The sequence below is a fragment of the Carya illinoinensis genome, chromosome 14 (genome assembly GCF_018687715.1).
Source record: "Carya illinoinensis cultivar Pawnee chromosome 14, C.illinoinensisPawnee_v1, whole genome shotgun sequence".
Classification (NCBI taxonomy): domain Eukaryota; kingdom Viridiplantae; phylum Streptophyta; class Magnoliopsida; order Fagales; family Juglandaceae; genus Carya; species Carya illinoinensis.
Genome location: NC_056765.1, coordinates 12,158,123 through 12,178,505, shown reverse-complemented (window position 1 = coordinate 12,178,505; position 20,383 = coordinate 12,158,123). Strand labels below are relative to the sequence as shown.

The window sequence follows — 20,383 nt, the reverse complement described above, 5'->3', positions numbered from 1 at the left end:
CTCTCTCCCTGTCTAAGCTCTTCGTTCTCTCTCTCTGATTCTGAGAAGTGAGAACCTCTCTATATCCCGTTTGTTAACTCACAAGTTTTGTCTCTTTTCCAGTCCAATCAATCTCAATCCCAAGAAACACCTTCGTTTCATGGTTACTCCAACCCTTCCATCATCTTTGGAACACAGTTCTGATGATCAGTGGGATTATGACATCTTCCTAAGTTTCAGAGGTGAAGACACTCGCAAGAGTTTCGTCGATCACCTCTACTCCGCTTTGGTGAGAGTCGGAATTGATACCTTCCGAGATGACGATGCGCTTCGAAGAGGGGAAAACATCTCTACCGAACTACTCAATGCGATCCGTGGATCAAGGATTTCCATTGTTGTCTTTTCCCAAGGCTATGCTTCTTCTAAGTGGTGTCTTGAAGAGCTTGCAGAAATCGTGCATTGCAAGAATACGAAAAGCCACACTCTTTTTCCAGTATTTTATCATGTGAGCCCTTCAGATGTTCGAAACCAGACTGGAAATTTTGCCGAATCATTTGCACGGCATGAAGAGCGGTTTCAGAAGGACATGATGAGGGTAAAAAGGTGGAGAGCAGCTCTTACTGAAGCTGCAAACTGTTCCGGCTGGGATCTCGAGAGTATTTCCAACGGGTATTATACTATTTTTTTAATCTAAATCATATAAGCATTCAAAATTAATCTAGATTTTCATCTACAAAAACAATTTCAAATTTTTACAGCATGCTTCATGTTGGGCTTAACTTGGTCGTGTTTGTGCTGTTTGGACGGACACATACCTTATAATCCAAGAATTCTGAAATATTCTTTTACATATATGTGTGTTTGTGTACACATACATATAGATATATATATTTATTATTTAGAAAACACTATAGACACAAAGGATTCACACAAAGGGATTCCAAACACTCTGCCATATATTTTTTTTTTTTTTGTCCCTCCCCACGCCTTTCCACTACCCTCCTCCCCCGTGATTCTCTCTTCCCCCTCCTTGCACCAGCCATGGTAGTTGGGGACCACCTCATGGTGGACAGAAGCCGCCGGTGGTCCAAGCGGCACCGTCGGCTAGGACATGGGAGCTCACAACCGGGGTGGGGTCGTGGCTTGCCTTGCACATTATCTGCACTGTGGCTGGTTGCAGTGTGGTTGTGGTTGCGTGGCAAGGGTGGTCACGGCTTGCGTAGCCGGCGTCCAAGGTGGTCGCGGCGTGGCTGGGGTGGGAGCACTCGTGTGGCTGGGGTGGTCGCAGCACTGGTCGCAGAGTGGAGACACACAGGGTGGTCACAGCATGCATGGTCAGTGTATCACATCAATGTGTAGGATCCCTTTGTGGGATTCCTTTGTGTCTCTAGCAGCCCTCTTATGATTTATATACATGCACACACTTTTTTATCAATTATGAGGGCACAAGCTAAAAGGAATGTTGAAATGGTGCTTCAAAAGAGTTGTTTTTGACACAACAATTTCATAATGGAGAGACCATTCAACCAAAGGCATATATCTACCCCCCTTTATTTTTTACCATCTTAATGAAATTTATTGTTCTTCATCTTAACAACAAGCAAACAAAAACAAGAAAGCCCTACCAAGTCCCTAAGATTCTATTTCCTTTAATTCTCTATTTTCTTTACGTTCACTGGGTTGTTTGCTGAATCACAGATATAGGCGTCGATCTATGTGTCTGTATCTCCAATTTTAAACTTTACGTGCTGCAAAATCTTAGCAAGTGTGATGAGTTTGGTCGGTCGACCATGTGTGATGTATGACAAGAACTTATACATAAATAAATATTATTTATATTCTCAATAACTTTGATAACTTAATTGCTTAGAATGACTTACTGTCTTATTTTCCATTTGAATTGTAATCTGCAGGTATGAAGCAAAGTTCATCGATAAGATCATCAAAGAAATTTTGCATCAATTACACCCTAATCGCTTGAATGTGGCCAAACACCCGATAGGAATAGATTTTCGTGTTGTGGAGATCAAAGCCTTATTACATCTGGAAAAAAATGATGTTCGCATTGTTAGCATCCATGGGATGAGTGGAATAGGTAAAACAGTCATAGCAAAAGCTGTTTATAACCAAGTAAGTGATGGATTTGAAGGAAGTAGTTTTCTCCGAGACATCAAAGAAACTTCAAGACAGTCTGATGGTTTAGTCAAGGTACAAAAGAATCTTCTTATTGATATCTTGAAAAACAGAGATTTGCCATTGGAAAATGTTGATAGAGGAATCTATTTGATTAAGAAACTCCTTGCTAGGAAAAAAGTTCTTGTTGTTCTTGATGACGTGGATCATGTGGATCAACTACATGCATTAGCTGGAAACACTGACTGGTTTGGTGCTGGAAGTAGAATCATTGCAACAACCAAAGATGAACATTTGCTAAAGCAATTAGGAAAATATGAAAAATATAAAGTGGAAGTATTGACTTGCACAGACTCTCTTGAACTTTTTTGCTGGCATGCCTTCAAGATGCCCCATCCAATGGAAGATTACCATGAGCTGTCCATTAGTGTAGTGAATTATACTGGAGGGCATCCATTAGCTCTTAAAGTTTTGGGTTCATTTCTTGTGGGAAAAAGCATTATTGAATGGAAAAGCACAATGGAAAAATTACAAAAAATGCCTGACCACGATATTCAAAAAGTACTTCAAGTAAGCTTTGATTCATTAGATGAGGCAACAATGGACATATTCCTTGATATTGCATGCTTCTTTGTAGGGATGGATGTAGAATATGTTACCAAAATTCTCCATGGTTGTAGTTTTTTTCCGGATATTGGTATTAGTAATCTTGTTCGGAGGTCTGTTGTAATAATAGATCTCCATAATAGGCTGAGGATGCATGATTTGATTCGAGATATAGGAAGGGAGATTGTTCGTGAAAGTTCACATAAAGATCCAGGAAGACGTAGTAGGTTGTGGTTTTACGAGGACGTGTTAAATGTACTACACAGTGAACATATGGTAAGACATTTATATTTATGCATAACCATGTGCACATATATATAGAGATGTGATATAAATTATCTCTTGGCTTGCATAAGAGTTCTATCTTGTCAGCTTTCATGCATCATTGTGTGAACATATTTTAACTAAATGTCATTTAATCCAAAACTTCTCTAGAGATAGTTGAAAGCTCATCTTGCAATATTAAAAATTATTCAGTCACGTTTTAAAGAATTCTATTCATATCTAAATCTCTCAAGTGTTTGTTTGTTAAGTTATGAACAGAATATCTAGGCCTACTCCAATTCAAGTATGTTCTAGCGTTAGAAAGAGGAGGAATGTGTTGCTAATCCAACTTCATATTTTGCTAGGGATCTGATGTAGTGGAGGGTCTTGTGCTAAATCCACCCTCACTTGTGGACATACATCTGAAAACCGATGCATTTGCGAAGATGAAGAATTTGAGGTTGCTCCAGATCAATAATGTGCATCTCACTGGACGCTTTGAGCTTCTTTCCAAAGAGCTAAGATGGCTATGTTGGCATAAGTGCCCATTGAAAATTCTACCGCAAAACTTTCATCTAGAGAACCTTGTTGTGCTTGACTTGCAGCATAGTAATTTTAAAGAAGTCTGGAATGAGAACAGGGTAACGAATTTTACTGTACCTTATATTCCTCTTTTGATGTTAGTAATCAGAAGCACTAAATCTTTTTGTTCACACACACCAGAAGTCTTGGCTATTCCAAAAATCTCAGTTTTTATATACATAATCCAGGTATTTAACAAGTTGAAAGTCCTTAATCTCAGCTATTCCAAAAATCTCTGCAAATCACCATGCTTCTCACGTGTCCCACATCTAGAGATACTAGTACTGGAAGGTTGCATAAACTTGATTGAGCTTCATGACTCTGTAAGATATCTTGAAGGGCTTGTTTTGTTGAATTTAAAAGGATGCAAGAACCTTAGGAATCTCCCAAAAAGCATTTCCGGATTAGAATCTCTTGAAACCCTTAATTTGTCTGGCTGCTTACAGCTTGAAAAGTTACCAGAGAATTTGGGGAATATGATGGCTTTAAAAGAGCTGTTTATAGGAGGAACTGCCATTAAGCAACCCCCATCGTCCTTGAGGTTTTTGATGAATTGGAAAGGGTTATCCTTATCTGAATGCAAAGAACAGTTCTCAGGATCTTGGCTACCACGTTTCTCATCATGGTTATCACCAAGAAGTTTGAATCCCAGAACTTTACTACGAGCTTCTGCTGTTTCTGGATTTGGCACTTTGGTAAAACTAGTTCTTAGTGATTGTAATTTGTCCGAAGATAAGATTCCCCTTGATCTTGGGTTATTCTCCTCCCTCCAAAGCTTGGATTTATCAGAAAACAATTTTCGTATTCTACCAAATAGCATCAGTGGCCTTTCTAAATTAGAAACTCTGTACTTACATCAGAACAAGTCTCTTTCCTCAATTTCGGGACTCCCTGCAAATATAGAGACATTATCTGCATCGGGCTGCTCATCATTGGAAACACTCTCATTTTCCTCGAGTTCTGAGTTAGCTGTACTTTACCTTAGTGGCTGCTGCAACCTGGTTGATATCCAAGGCTTAAACTTGGAATCTAACATGCAAGTTGAGTTGGTTGGGTGCGACAATCTGTCATCTGATTTTTGCGAGAGTGTTCTTCAGGTTCTCTCTCTCTCTCTCTCTCTCTCTCTCTCTCTCTCTCAACAATTCTCTGAACCCTTTTTCTTTTGTTTGATACAGTGTACGCGGACCAACTATACTCCTTGTAACCGTTTGATTATCTTCCCAACTAGTGAGATTCCAAATTGGTTCAGCAATCAGGAAATGGGATCTTCTATATCGTTTCGTGTACCTTCGCTTTCAGTGGGTGATTTTCGTATATTATATATTTGTGCTGTTTATACATGCACTGAAATGTCCCGTATGTGGTGGTTAGATACCGGTATCGAATGGCCTCAAATCAAGATGGCAGTTCACAATAAAACCAAAGGATACCAACAGGTTATTCTTCCTGCTGCACCAGGTCTATTGCATGTGAACTATTCAGATAATTTGTTTCTATTCCGATGGTCTATTTTAAGAAACAAGTTTGTGATGCTTGGTAATTCTTACAAGATAATGGAGCTCGTAAGTGGAGACGAAATCGAGTTTTCCTTTGATTTAGGGGCATTTGCAGGGGTGAAGAAGTGTGGAGTTCATGTCTTGGTTGATGCCCCAAACATAATGGACAAAAATGCAAGTGATGTCCAATATATCTGTTCCGATGCTGTTACTGGTGGGATATTTGAAGATGATGCCTTTGTAGTTGATGAGGTCTTTGAATCAGACTTTTCTATTGGTAATAAGGTCTGTGAAAATGATATAGTACATAGGATGAGATCTTTGAAGGTAAATGGTGTGGTCTTTGAAGGCCATGTTGCCACGCATTGATGAGGTCTTTCAAGCTGATGCTACTATAGATGGTGTGGTCTTTGAAGGTCATGTTGCTATAGATGGTAAAGTACCTTAACGTGATACCACCACAGATGATGAGGTATCCGTGGAGTTCTATACGACAAATCTAAGTGATCCCATCGGCAAGTCGAGGTTACAATCCTCTCAAATAGTGTAATACTAGTTCTAATCCTAGATTTTGTTATTTCTGGTCATATTTATTGATATGACACATTTTAAGTGATTTCGAATATTTATCATGTTAATGGATAATCACTTAAATTACATCAGCAGGTATAACTAGGAGTTAAAAAATCTTGGATGAAAAGCATTATTTCTCTCTCAAATATAGGTGCAACTTAAGGGACAATGGTGCCTAGAAGAATAAGGTATTGCTTGGTGGCTTTTTTTATTTTTATTTTTGTATAATATAATTAAGCTTCTATTAGGCGTGCCATGTTAAAATCTAAATGAAGATTAACTTATATATTCATTGTAATTGATCTTGCCTAGCCTATTCATTTGCTTTACAACATGTATTATCACCGCATATAAACTAAAGAGAAATGATGGTTATAATTGTGAGCGTGCAAGTGGTAAGCAGCTCCCTCATTTTCCAAAGCAACCGTTTACAAAGAAGTTTCCGAATGTGTCCCCACTGGCAATAGATCATGCAGATAAAATGCTAGTCTTTGATCCATGCAAACGCATAACTGGTATTCCCCCAAACATTACTTCAATAAAATTGAATTTAACTTTAGTTTGAGAAGACATCCTTGGATGAGGAAGATATAAAGGAACTCATATGGAGGGAGTCTCTGAACTCTAATCCAGATTACTTGTTGGAGTAAGCTCACCAATACCTATTCTTGTTTCCCTAGTTTGGTTCACCAATACCTATTTTCGTTTGGAGTGAGAATATATATTATATGTAATAAATTTGAGTATAAGCAGAGCATTTAGGGAGATCGCTTCTCCTCCATGTCTTGAGATGGTGGATTGGCAGTTTGTTTGTATTCCCTTCTTCCCCCTTTCCAAGTCGGCAAATTGGCAGTAGCCACTTGGGATTGATATCAATAAAAGAAGGCTTTGCAACCATCTCCATGTCTTGAGATGGTGTATTGGGAAGCTGATGGATTCAGTCTTTTCAGGAATCCATTGGCCACTTGGGGTTGGTATGCATAAAAGGAGGCCATGTTCTCTGAGCCTTATTTCTTTTATGGTTGTGGCTTGTACATTGAAATCCAATTTTACTAACAGAGAGGACTTAAACAGTTTAAAATTGTTGAGAATGCTTGAAGAGCTTTTCTTGTATATATGTTTTTCTCACAACTTTACAATGAGGCACTGCCTCTTAATATATACTCGTTCAAGACAGCATAAATGAAGGAATATTCTTCCTGACATATTTACAGCTAATAGTATAAAACAAAGTTTTATAATGGGTGCATGATGGATGACGGACTGCAAGCTGGAATTCTTTCAGGACTTGTCGTGAAGTGCTGTTGAGTAGTGGTGGCAGTGCAGGTGGTGCTTGTGCTGCGTGATGGTTGTGCAGAATGCTCTGCATGGTTTGCATGCGGTACGTAAGGAGCATTGGCAGCAGCAGCAGTGCTACTTTTGGGTGGTGGCCATGCCTTGTGGTCTGCATGGCGTGCATGCAGTGTACGTGATGGTCGAACAAAAATTTGGTACGATCTTGAAAGCATTCCAATGTTTGGAAGAAACTTCATATGTTTTTTACAGAGAGTATTTTCTAACCTTTCTAAAGTTTCATAATAGGCAATATCATTGTTGAAATATGTCCTTGGTAGAGCCCCATAGAAGGTTTGAGAATTCGTGGTGAGAGTTTTGATCCTGATAAATTTTGTTTCATGATGAAGCCAATTGTTTTACCTACAATATCATAGAAAACGAATTGGGAGATTTGTGTGAAAGATGTGAAACCAAAATATGTGAACTTTAACGATTGAGTAAATGTCATCCTCAAACTTGTTGGGTTTGTGGAGCCTGATTTGTGACTTAAGCGAAGGCAAGCCGAAAGTTTGCTCAATTTTCACTCAACACAATACTTGAGCGAACTTTAGATAGAGAGTTTGTTCGATACTCACTCAAAAGTTGACTTGAGCAAAGACTAGAGAGAAAGTTTGCTCAAGACTGGCTTGATAGTTGGCTTGAGTGAAGTTCAAGCAGTGAGTTTGCTCAACGATTGCTCGACACTCACTCGAGCGAATTAACCTATAATTATGAAATTAGGACTTCCGCCGTGTAACATTATATATATGATCTGTGTGTGTATTATGAACAGCATGACCGTTCTAAGCATTTTATTTTCACCCCTATTTTGACATTCTCAAGAGAAACTGGGGAATATGATGGCTTTAAAAGAGCTATTTATAGGAGGAACTGCCATTAAGCGACTCCCATCGTCCTTGAGTTTTTTTGATGAATTGGAAAGGCTTATCATTATCTGAATGCAAAGAACAATTCTCAGGATCTTGGCTATCACGTTTCTCATCATGGTTATCGCCAAGAAGCTTGAATCCCAGAACTTTGCTACGAGCTTCTGTTTCTGGATTTCGCACTTTGGGAAAACTAGTTCTCAGTGACTGTAATTTGTCTGAAGATAAGATTCCCCTTGATCTTGGGGGATTCTCCTCCCTCCAACGCTTGGATTTATCCGAAAATAATTTTCGTATCCTACCACATAGCATCAGTGGCCTTTCTAAATCACAAACTCTGTACTGACATCAGAACAAGTCTCTTTACTCCATTTCGGGACACCCTACAAATATAGAGACATTATCTGCATCGGACTGCTCATCATTGGAAACACTCTCATTTTCCTCATGTTCTGAGTTAGCTATACTTTACCTTGGTGGCTGCTGCGACCTGGTTGATATTCAAGGCTTAAACTTGGAATCTAACATGTAAGTTGAGTTGGTTGGGTGCGACAATCTGTCATCTGATTTTAGCAAGAGTGTTCTTCAGGTTCTCTCTCTCTCTAAACAATTCTCCGAACCCTTTTTCTTTTGTTTGATACAGTGTACGCGGACCAACCATACTCCTTGTAACCGTTAGATTATCTTCCCTACTAGTGAGATTCCAAATTGGTTCAGCAATTAGGAAATGGGATCTTCCATATCATTTCATGTACCTTCGCTTTCAGTGGGTGATTTTCGTATATTATATATTTGTGCTGTTTATACATGCACAGAAATGTCCCGTATGTGGTGGTTAGATAACGGTATCGAATGGCCTCAAATCAAGATGGCAGTTCACAATAAAACCAAAGGCTACCAACAGGTTATTCTTCCAGCTGCACCAGGTCTCTTGCATGTGAACCATTCAGATAATTTGTTTCTATTCCGATGGTCTATTTTAAGAAACAAGTTTCTGATGCTTGGTACTTCTTTCAAGATAATGGAGCTAGTAAGTGGAGACGAAATCAAGTTTTCCTTTGATTTAGGGGCATTTGCAGGGGTGAAGAAGTGTGGAGTTCATGTCTTGGTTGATGCCCCAAACATAATGGACAAAAAATGCAAGTGATATCCCATATATCTGTTCTGATACTGTTACTGATAGGGGTATCTAAAGATGATGCCTTTGTAGGTGATGAGGTCTCTGAATCAGACTTTTCTATTGGTAATAAGGTCTTTGAAAATGATATTAGTACAAAGGATGAGATCTTTGAAGGTGATGTTGCTACAAATGGTTGTGGTCTTTGAAGGCCATGTTGCCATGCATGATGAGGTCTGTGAAGCTGATATTGCTGATATAGAAGGTGTGGTCTTTGAAGGCCATGTTGCTGCAGATGGTAAAGTCCCTTAGTGTGATACCACCACAGATGATTAGGTATCCATGCAGCTCTATACGACAAATCTTAAGCGATCCCATCGCCAAGTTGAGGATTACAAAAATAAAAATAAAAATCGAGGGTTACAATCCTCTCAAATAGAGTAATGTTAGTTCTTATCCAAGATTGACATTTCTGGTCATACCTACTGATGTGACATTTTAATTGATTTCAAACGTTTATAAAATAATTTTTTAATATTATTTTTATTTTTAGAATTAAAAAAATTGAATTATTTTTTATATTTTGTTTAAAAATTTGAGAAAATTGTAATAATTAGATAAAAAAGTTGAACATTTGAAAATGAAAACTGTTTGTGTTTGTGTATGTTAAGAAATGAAATAAGATAAGATGAGATGAGATATGATAATTTTTCGTTTTCTACATATATTAATTTTTGGAGATTTAGAAAATCATATGCAGAGAGAGTCAAATAAATATTATGTTTTTTTTTACAAGTTCTTGATTAATGCTAATTTACAAAGTTATATGAAATGACTGCTTACGGATAAAAAGGTAACAAATAATTTCCCCAGTGAACATGTTGCCCTGTCATTGCACTTCCTTTTGCAATGTTGGCCATCTATATATGATCAATAATGGAAACTAGCTTAAGTTATAAGGCATTTTTTCCATATGTCACAGATTGGAACTTTTCGTGCTAAAATAGATATTTTAAGATTGGTGAGAAGTAGAAGATAGAATACATTTGAATAATGTTATTTACAGTCGTGAAGTGTGTAAGTATTGTGTAGTTATTTTAAAAAAAGAAGGCGATCCACTATTAAAAAATTTATTTTCTTTTCATATTGATCTCATATTTATTTACTTTTTTCAAAATGATTGTGTGGCGTTTGCACACTCATGATTGTAAGTATCATTTTTTAATAAATTTTAGCAATTACACGAGACTCTAAGATTTAAGTCGCTCGATTTAAATAGTTTGCATCTATAAAGGAGAAAGAGATATCTAATTATCTACTAATACACCTAACTCGCTCACAGTTTAACACCACAATTCTCTTGAAGTATTTGTATTAGATTTTGAGAAATTTGACTTCCATGTTGTATTATGGGAGCTTTCTGTAATATTTATGATGGAATTTTGTTACAAGCAGGTAAAAAAACTAAAACAAGGCAAGCCAGAATATCCAAAATTTACCACCATGCTCTTTATTTGAGAGGAAATGGGAAAAACCTAGCTCTCGACAGGTGGGAGTTACTTTATTAAAAGGAACCATTGGTTCTAATTAAGTCAATTAATGTCTGGTTTGGATTTAGAAATAAGATGATGTGATTTTAAATGAAAGATGAAAGTTAAATAAAATATTGTTAGAATATTAATATTTGTTAATATTATTATTATTTTGAAATTTGAAAAAGTTGACTTAAAATTTGAAAAAATTGAATTGTTTATTATATTTTGTGTGAAAATTTAAAAAAGTTGTAATGATAAGATGAGATGAAATGTTTTTCAAATCCAAACAGAGCCTAAAGTTAACTTTTACACTTTGAAAATGTTTTAAATGGAGAAGTCTACTTTTATTTGAAATACCTCTAACAATATTCCAAACTGAAATTGAATTGATCGGGAAATTATTTGAGTTTTGGTTTTAGGAATACTCTTTTTCATTTCATGTATTTTGACATGTAATATATTTTTAATCACGATCAATTATATTTAATCACAATTAAAAATAGTAAAAATGTAGTTACATATTTTTGCTAGTTATAATATTTAAAAGAGTTCTACTATATATAATCATTTCTACGTACTCTTTGTGCACTAGTCTACTGATGTGACTGACTAAAATAGTTATTTATATAAAAAAAAAGTTGTAGCTAATCATATTAGTGAAGTATATAAGAAATATACAAAAATGACAGCATATAAAATTTTCTTATTGGCATATATAAACTTTAAATTAAGTAGTGGCGGAAATTTCAATCCGCTTGGCATATATAGAACAAATTATTTGTGTTATATATATAAGCAGTGGTGGAAATGTCCTAGTTACATTTTTGCCATTTTTAAATATTATATATTTTTTAGAATAGAATAGATATACATCGGTTTTGAAAATTTAAGAATTAATACCGGACCGATTCACCACCGAAACCAAAACTTCTACTTTTTAGTTTCGGTCTAATTTTTTTAATTTTACAAATTATCTACATTAATAATAATATGCTATTTACATATGCTAAAATATTAGTCTATTTATATTCTAATATAAATATATTATTAAAATAATTAACACATACTCATAGTATTGAATTAAACTATAGTCTTAAAAGGATTATTCACGCCCCCAGAAAAAATAAGCATGGAAAGCCCAATCCCGAGGCCTAACATATCAAGTCCAATGTAGTTGGAGGTGTATTTATCATTGACTTGTCTTTTTGTTTTTTTTATATTTTTTTTTTATTATTATTTTTCTCTTTAGGGGAGGAGGGTTATCATTCAAACTTCTTCAGCATTTTTTGGATTTTTTTTTTTTTTTCATGGAGATTAGCCATACACGCGTCCACAACCCCACCGTCATTTGACCGTAGCCGACACAACACCCGGCAACGGCGGCACGTGTGAGACTCCCTGCAAATATAGAGACATTATCTGCATCAGGTTGCTCATCATTGGAAACACACTCATTTTCCTCGAGTTCTGAGTTAGCTGTACTTTACCTTGGTGGCTGCTGCAACCTGGTTGGTAGTCAAGGCTTAAACTTCGAATCTAACATGCTAGTTGATTTGGTTGGATGCTACAATCTGTCATCTGATTTTAGCGAGTGTGTCATCTGAACCCTTTTTCTTTTGTTTGATACACTTGGTGGTTAGAAGATAACGGTATCGATTGGCCTCGAATCAAGATGGCAGTTCACAATAAAACCAAAGGCTACCAACAGGTTATTCTTCCTGCTGCACCAGGTTTTTTGCGTGTGAGCTTTCCAGATAATTTGTTTCTATTTTAAGAAACAAGTTTGTGATCCTTGATAATTCTTTCAAGATAATGGAGCTAGTAAGTGGAGAAGAAATCGAGTTTTCCTTTGATTTAGGGGCATTTGCTGAGGTGAAGAAGTGTGGAGTTCATGTCTTGGTTGATGCCCCAAACATAATGGACCAAAATGCAAGTGATATCCAATATATCTGTTCTGATGCTGTTACTGATAGGATATCTATAGATGATGCCTTTGTAGTTGATGAGGTCTCTGACTCAGACTTTTCTATTGGTAATAAGGTCTGTGAAAATGATATTGGTACAATGGATGAGATCTTTGTAGGTGATGTTGCTATAAATGGTGTGGTCTTTGAAGGCCATGTGGCCACGCATGATGGGGTCTTTGAAGCTGATGCTGATATAGAAGGTGTGGTCTTTGAAGGCCATGTTGCTATAGATGGTAAAGTCCCCTAACGTGATACTACCACAGATGATGAGGTATCTATCACAAATAAAAGAAGATGTACTGCAACACGTGTAATGATTCCATTTGATGAATGTAATAGTTAGTTAGTTAAAAAAAAAAAAATGATCTTTTGTTTATTCAACGTATATTTATAGTATGAATCCTCTGTATTTATAACAGAAAATAGAAAGAAGAAAGTAAGGAAGAAGTGAATAACAGAAATAACACAAAGTGTAACTAACTAACTAACTATTACATTCATCAAATGGAATCATTACACGTGTTGCAGTAAATCTTCTTTTATCTGTGATAGTATCCGTGCAGTTCTATACGACAAATGTAAGTGATCCCATCGGCAAGTTGAGGTTACAATCCTCTCAAATAGGGTAATACAAGTTCTAATCCTATATTTTGTTATTTGTAGTCACACTTATTGATGTGACACATTTTAAGTGATTTCGAATATTTATCATATTAATGCATAATTACTTAACAAAAATTTTATGTGCAGTCATTTTTGCGTACTTTATTGATATGATTGGTTGTATTAGAAAAGAAGTGATTCTGCCAATCACATTAATGAAATACACAGAGAGCATACAGAAGTGACTGTATGTAGTATTACTCATCACTTAAATTATATCACATCAGCAGGTATAACTAGGAGTAAAAAAATCTCGAATGAAAAGCATTATTTCTCTCTCAAATATAGGTGCAACTTAAGGGACACTAGTGTCTAGAAGAATAAGGTATTGCTTGGTGTATTTTTGTGTGTGTGTGCAGTGTAATATAATTAAGCTTCTGTGAGGTGTGGCATGTTAAAAAATAAATGAAGATTAACTTGTATATTCATTGTAATTGATCTTGCCCATTCATTTGCTTTAAAACATGTATTATCACCACCTATGTACCAAGCGCTTTCCCCTATTCACAAAAACTAAGAGATCATTGGCATCTATGATCATTAATGGAAATTGGCTCAAGTTCTACGGCACCTTTTCCATATGTTGCAGAATAGAACATGCCATTCTAAAATAGATATTTTAACATTGGCGAGAAGTAGAGGATAGGAGAATAAATTTTAGCAATTACATGAGACTCTAAGATTGTCTCGTTTACTTACACAGATGAGATGAGATGAGAAATCTATCACAGATAAAAGAAGGTTTACTGCAACACGTGTAATGATTCCATTTGATGAATGTAGTTAGTTACACTTTCTGTTATTTCTGTTATTCACTTCTTCCTTACTTTTTTCTTTCTATTCTCTGTTATAAATACAGAGGATTCGTACTGTAAATATACGTTGAATAAACAAAAGATCATTTTTAGTTCATTTCAGATTTCACTCTGTATCATGGTATCAGTGTAAGAGAATTCAATGTCCGCTGATTCAGAATCCATTTCTGCTTCTATTTCAAACACTACGAATATGGAAAGCAGTCCATACCATTCCAAAATGGTGATTCACCAGGAACAATCTTGGTATCCAACGTCCTCACTGGGCAAAATTACCATACATGGAGCAGGTCCATGATTATGGCATTGAAGGCAAAAAATAAAATTGGATTTGTAAATGGATCGATTGTTCAACCAGCTTCAACAGATACTTCGAGTGATTTATGGGAAAGATGCAACAATATGGTATCTTCTTGGATCATCAGTTCTGTATCAAGAGAAATTGGGGCCAGCATCATCTGTGCTCAAACTGCTAAGGATATGTGGCAAGAAATCAAGAACAGATTCACACAAGGAAATGGGTCAAGAATTTTTCAACTTTAGAAAGATTTATCGATGTTGACTCAAGAAAATATGTCGGTAAGAGATTACTACACAAAATTCAAGTCTTTATGGGATGAATTGGTTGATTACAATCAAATTCCCACTTGTTCTTGTGGTATTTTAAGAACCTGCACTTGTGATGCTATTAGCAATTCTTGAAATATCAAGATAGACAACATGTCATTCAATTCTTAATGGGATTGAATGAATGTTTTTCTCCTGTTAGAGGACAGATTCTGATGTTGGAACCTCTACCAGAGATAAACAAGGTATTTTCTTTAATGGTCCAGGAAGAGAAATAGAGAGAAATTAGCAGAACCAGTGCCATTGACACTGTTGCTTTTATGAGTAAAATGCAAGAATCGAAATCATCAGGCCAAAGATTTGTTCCTGGAAATCAGCAGTACAGAAGAGCAAGATTGATTTGCACTCATTGTGGGATGACTAATCACACAGTTGATAAATGTTACAAAGTACATGGTTATCCTCTTGGTTTCAAATCTAACAACTATCGACAGAAAGAAAAGTCTTCATCAGCAAACCAAGTCACAAGCCAACTTCTTGATACACCCTTTGAGTCTTATAATAATCTGCCTTTCTCTCAAGAGGATTGTTAGAAATTGTTAGCCTTAATCCACTCACAATCTAATGAAACCATCACTCATCAAGCAGCCAATGTTATTTCTAATAATTGTTCTCAAACCACTCGAGGTATGAGTTTTTTCATTTTTTCTTCAAATTGTTCATCATTTTCATCAAGATTTCATAATAGTTGGATTATAGACACTGGTGCTACAGATCGTATTATTCATTCCATTGATATATTTACCTCCATAACAAAGTCTTTAAACACTTCTGTTAAGCTTCCAAATGACAACACTGTACCAGTCACCCATCTTGGCACAATTAAATTGTCTGAAAATTTAATTCTCAAAGATGTACTTTGTGTACCATCTTTTTCATATAATTTGCTCTCGGTTAGCAAACTTACTTCATCACAGAAATGCACTTTTATATTCCTACCTGATGTTTGTTTTATTCAGGAATTTACCCCATGGAAGATGATTGGGATTGCTAGAAAGTCTGCCGGGCTATACATCTTGCAACAATCAGGTGCTTGTGATGTTGAGTTTCCACCAAAATCAAATAATGTGAACTCTGTCACAAATTCCAAAATCTGGCATAGTAGATTAGGACATCCTTCTATGTCTTGATTGAATCTCCTTTCAAAGAATGTATCAAATATTAGTTTTTTAGACAAACTTGATGATCATTGTACAGTTTGTCCTCTAGCCAAACAGAAAAGGCTTCTTTTGAGACTCATTCATATAATAAAAGTTCTTCTTTCAATCTTATTCATGCTGATATATGGGGTCCTTTTGCTGTTTCAACTCATAATGGTTCTACCTTAGTGGATGATCACACTAGATTTACTTGGACATACTTAATGAAAACAAAATATGAAGTTCAAAATATCTTCATTACTTTTTATAATCTGGTTGAAACACAATTTGAGAAAAAAAATAAAACGTGTGAGATCTGACAATGGTTTAGAGTTCAAAATGACAAATTTTTTTTAATTCAAAAGGAATTATGCATCAAGTGTCATGTGTAGAAACACCTCAACAAAACTCTATAGTTGAAAGAAAACATCAAAATTTATTAAATGTAGCAAGAGCTTTAAAGTTTCAATCAAATATACCTTTGATTTTCTAGGAGAATGCTTACTTACTGCAACATATCTTATTAATAGAATTCCTTCTTTAGTAAAGAATAACAGATCTCCATATGAAATTTTGTACAATTCAGTTCCAACATATCATCATTTAAAAGTTTTTGGATGTTTATATTATGCATCAACCCTTACCAAAAACAGATAAAAATTCTCACCAAGGGCAAGAAAATGCATGTTTGTAGGATATCCATTTGGTATAAAAGGCTACAAGCTTTATGATTTGGAATAGCAAATATTCTTTGTTTCCAGAGATGTAATATTTCATGAATCAATATTTCCTTTTTCATGTCACTCGAATACAAATTCCATAACTGAAAATGCATCTCAGCCAAATAGCATTTCAGAAAATTTCACTCCAGTTCTTCCAAAACCAGTTCCAGATTACAGTGAAAATGTAATCCATCCTGAATCATTGCAATCAGAAATTTTTCCTTCTGATTCAATTACTCAACCTAGTACAAATTTATCATTACATGATGAATATCAATTTCCACCCTTGAGAAAATCAACTCGACAGCATAAGATGCTTAGTTATTTGCAAAACTATCATTGCAATTTAGCTACTTCTGCTTCTCAATCATCTACCAGGGATCCTGCTACTAATCCATGTAATAAATATAGCATATTTGAGGTTCTTTCTTACTCCAAATTATTTGAATCACATAAAATCTTCTCTATTGCTATTTCTTCAGAATTAGAACCTTCATTTTATCACCAAGCTGTCTAGCATGCTTATTGGAGAGCTGCCATGTCTGCAGAATTATCTGCATTAGAAATGAATGACACTTGGGCCCTCACCACATTACCACCTCATAAAACTCCTATAGGTTGTAAGTGGGTATATAAGATAAAATACAATTCTGATGGTTCAATAGAGAGACACAAGGCAAGACTTGTTGCCAAAGGGTATACTCAAAAGGAAGGCTTGGATTTCTTTGAGACCTTTTCACCTGTTGCAAAGATGGTCACTGTGAGGTGTGTTCTATCACTTGCTGCAATACACAATTGGCAACTTTTTCATCTAGATGTTAATAATGCATTTCTATATGGGGAATTAGATGAAGAAGTTTATATGAAGCCTCCTCCAGGTTATCTTAGCAAGGGGGACAAAAGAGTATGTAAATTACAAAGATCTCTATATGGTTTAAAGCAGGCTTCAAGACAGTGGAATTCCAAGTTTATCTCTGTGTTGTTTAACATGGGATTCTCACAATCGAAAGTTGACTATTCCTTGTTTACCAAGAAAGAAGGAAATTCATTTGTTGCTCTGTTGTTGTATGTAGATGATATATTGCTAGTTAGTAGTGATGTAGATGCAATTGAGATTGTTAAAAAATCTCTAAGTGCTGAGTTCAAATTGAAAGATTTGGGGCCAGCAAAATTTTTTCTTGGCATGGAAATTGCTAGATCAAAAAAGGGCATCTCTTTGTCTCATAGAAAGTATGCTTTAGAACTCATTTCAGATTCTGGTTTACTTGCTGCAAAACCAGCCTTATTTCCTATGGATACTCATGTAAAGTTATCAAAAGATGATGGTGAATTAGTAGATGATGTTTTAGCTTACAGAAGGCTAATTGGCAGATTATTGTATTTGACTCATACCAGACCTGACATTACATTTGCAGTACATCACCTTAGCCAATTTTTAGATAGCCCTCGAATGCCCCATTTACAAGCTGCTATGAGAATCTTAAGATATCTCAAGTCTGCCCTTGGGCCTATTGTTTCCAGCTTCATCAAAGGTTCATATCAAAGCTTTTTCAGATTCAGATTGGGCTAGCTGCCCAGATACTCGCAGATCAATTAGTGGCTATTGTATTTTTATTGGAAACTCTCTTGTATCATGGAAATCTAAAAAGCAACACACAATATCACGATTTTCAGCTGAGGCTGAATATAGATCAATGGCTTTCATAGTTTGTGAAATTATTTGGCTCAAAACTTTACTTGCTGATCTGCATCAATAGCACAATCAACCAGCTCTCCTATTTTGTCATAATCAAGCTGCTCTTCACATAGCAGCCAATCTAGTCTATCATGAATGTACTAAACACATAGAAATAGACTGTCACTTGGTGCGTGAAAAGTTACAAGAAGGTCTGGTCACCACTTTGCATGTATCTTCTGCTCATCAGGTTGCAGATCTAATGACCAAACCTTTGGGTTCTAAGTCATTTGAGGTTCTTTTATCCAAGATGAATGTGCATAATATATACACATCATCTTGAGGGGGACTATCACAGATAAAAGAAGATTTACTGCAACACGTGTAATGATTCCATTTGATGAATGTAATAGTTAGTTAATTAGTTAGTTACACTTTCTGTTATTTCTGTTATTCACTTCTTCCTTACTTTCTTCTTTCTATTCTCTGTTATAAATACAGAGGATTCATACTGTAAATATACGTTGAATAAACAAAAGATCATTTTTAGTTCATTTCAGATCAGCTCTCCTATAAGTTTCCATTCTTAGATGTCTATAAACCAGCATCAAAGGTCAATCACAAGCACAAGCTCTATCACATTAACCAAAACCAAACTGAAAATAAAAAAGCAAAAAACAAATCAAGGGAACACTGGTGAGCTCTCAATTATGTGCAAAAATTTCTTCAGTTTCAAATATGTCTGCCACATCAAGATTATAAATAGAACAAGAATTAATTTGCCAAAATAAAAGACAATAAAAGAAAGAAGATAACTTAATATTATTACTTCTACTTCTTCTGTATGCACCTTACTGACAGGAAATTACACTACGTCCACTTAGAAAACTCAGGTCACCAAATGAGATTCTAACAGACACAGAGAAATAGCTTGAGGCTCATACTCAATGGAGTCAACTACCCAGGCATGAAATATGTGGTATCTAACTGCCTCCACAGAGGAAGCTCTAGAGTCCATGTCCAAAAGTTTCATATTTTCAATTGAGCCTAAGTTATGCAATTGGACCACAGGGAACTTGGATATAAAAAAATTGATTAAATTTTCATGATCAAGCTTTCAGAGGTGTAGACAAGATACCTATAGCCCAAGCAATCTGTTGGATAATTCACAATCTGTTGGACAATTCACAAAGTAAGCAAGATCCCTTTCTAAACCAAATATGGTAGGGATGCAGCATGATCCAAGTGAAAGCTATACATTACATCAACATTGTTGGAAGAAAAATAAAGCTGTTCCTTTTTTTTATAAGTAAAATACAACTCTTCCTATTGATAAGTCAATGAAGGAAAATTGCAAAAGAGAAAACCAGTGAAGATATAATGGACGAACTCTTGGAGAGAAATTTTGGTCCTGTCATTCCTTCACTTCCTAAAGTAGGGGAAAGAAAGGAGCACAATTATAAAGTACTGCAATCTCACTCAACCAAATGGACTGGTATTAAATATTTAGAGACTTTGCAAATAAGGCATTAAAACAAGAGACGTAAAAAAATGTGCATCTTGTCTAACAAGCATCCACTTAAAGATAAAATTCCAGACTCGATTTATAAAGTTGGAATCCAGAACATAATATAAAAGAGCATTTCATTAAAGCATAAACTACCATCCATGAAAAGTGACAAAAAGGATATAAAATAAGACAACACATGGAAGAAAAAAAACTCTAAAAATGCAAGTTATCAACTAGAATCTTAAGTTATAGAAAAGCATCCATTTAAAAGCATATCATTTTCTGATAAGCAAGAAGGATTTAGGGTATGCAGAAATCTTGCTTATGAAGTGGCACTCAAATTTTTTACTGCACAAAATGAATAGCAATAACTTTTACACTTGCCCTTGTTACACTTCATTGTTCCAGCTCCCACAGTGATATATGAAAAAGGTAACCCTATGGAACTGTGTTTATGGTTTCATTTTACAAGGCAAAGAAAATTGAGTAACCACTTTTGGATTGCAAGAGTACAGAATTTAGTCTTATAGCAATCCGTCAGAGAAAATGAAGCAAACTCATGACTTTGGAAAAGGGAAAGAAAGTGCTACCCTAGAAATTTAATCCCACAGCTGATGGGACTAAATAGAAACTTGGTTAAAAACTCATTTATAATCGAATAATATCCCGATATGCTCATGGTAATCCGTCACTCTCTTCTATATCTTCCTACACTCTCAAATGCGAAACCCAGGACTGAAGCTCTTTCAATATCAGAATTTGCAATAGCTATGGAAGCA

The 20,383-nt window shown here is 35.5% G+C and overlaps 1 protein-coding gene across 2 annotated transcripts; it reads left to right on the top strand.

The window, feature by feature from the left end:
* The first annotated feature begins 139 nt into the window (after window positions 1-139).
* On the top strand, window positions 140-7,350 carry LOC122293229 (disease resistance protein RPV1-like). 2 transcript variants are annotated; one of them, XM_043101749.1, is made up of 7 exons: window positions 140-648; window positions 1,893-2,994; window positions 3,348-3,623; window positions 3,753-4,661; window positions 4,740-5,585; window positions 5,727-5,821; window positions 6,919-7,349. In XM_043101749.1, the coding sequence occupies exons 1-5, from the start codon at window positions 140-142 to the stop codon at window positions 5,427-5,429; spliced, it is 3,486 nt and encodes a 1,161-aa protein (XP_042957683.1). In that variant the 3' UTR covers window positions 5,430-5,585; window positions 5,727-5,821; window positions 6,919-7,349. The 2 variants fall into 2 exon arrangements, with proteins under 2 accessions (XP_042957683.1, XP_042957682.1); XM_043101748.1 differs by having other exon boundaries at window positions 4,740-5,821; window positions 6,919-7,350.
* The last annotated feature ends 13,033 nt before the right edge of the window (window positions 7,351-20,383 follow it).

Bases quoted from the DNA above. Each gene is read 5' to 3' on its own strand.
- LOC122293229 (XM_043101748.1), top strand. From the start codon at position 140: ATGGTTACTCCAACCCTTCCATCATCTTTGGAACACAGTTCTGATGAT. The intron at 649-1,892 runs GTATTATACTAT...TGTAATCTGCAG, and splicing joins CTCGAGAGTATTTCCAACGG to GTATGAAGCAAAGTTCATCG. The intron at 2,995-3,347 runs GTAAGACATTTA...ATATTTTGCTAG, and splicing joins TACTACACAGTGAACATATG to GGATCTGATGTAGTGGAGGG.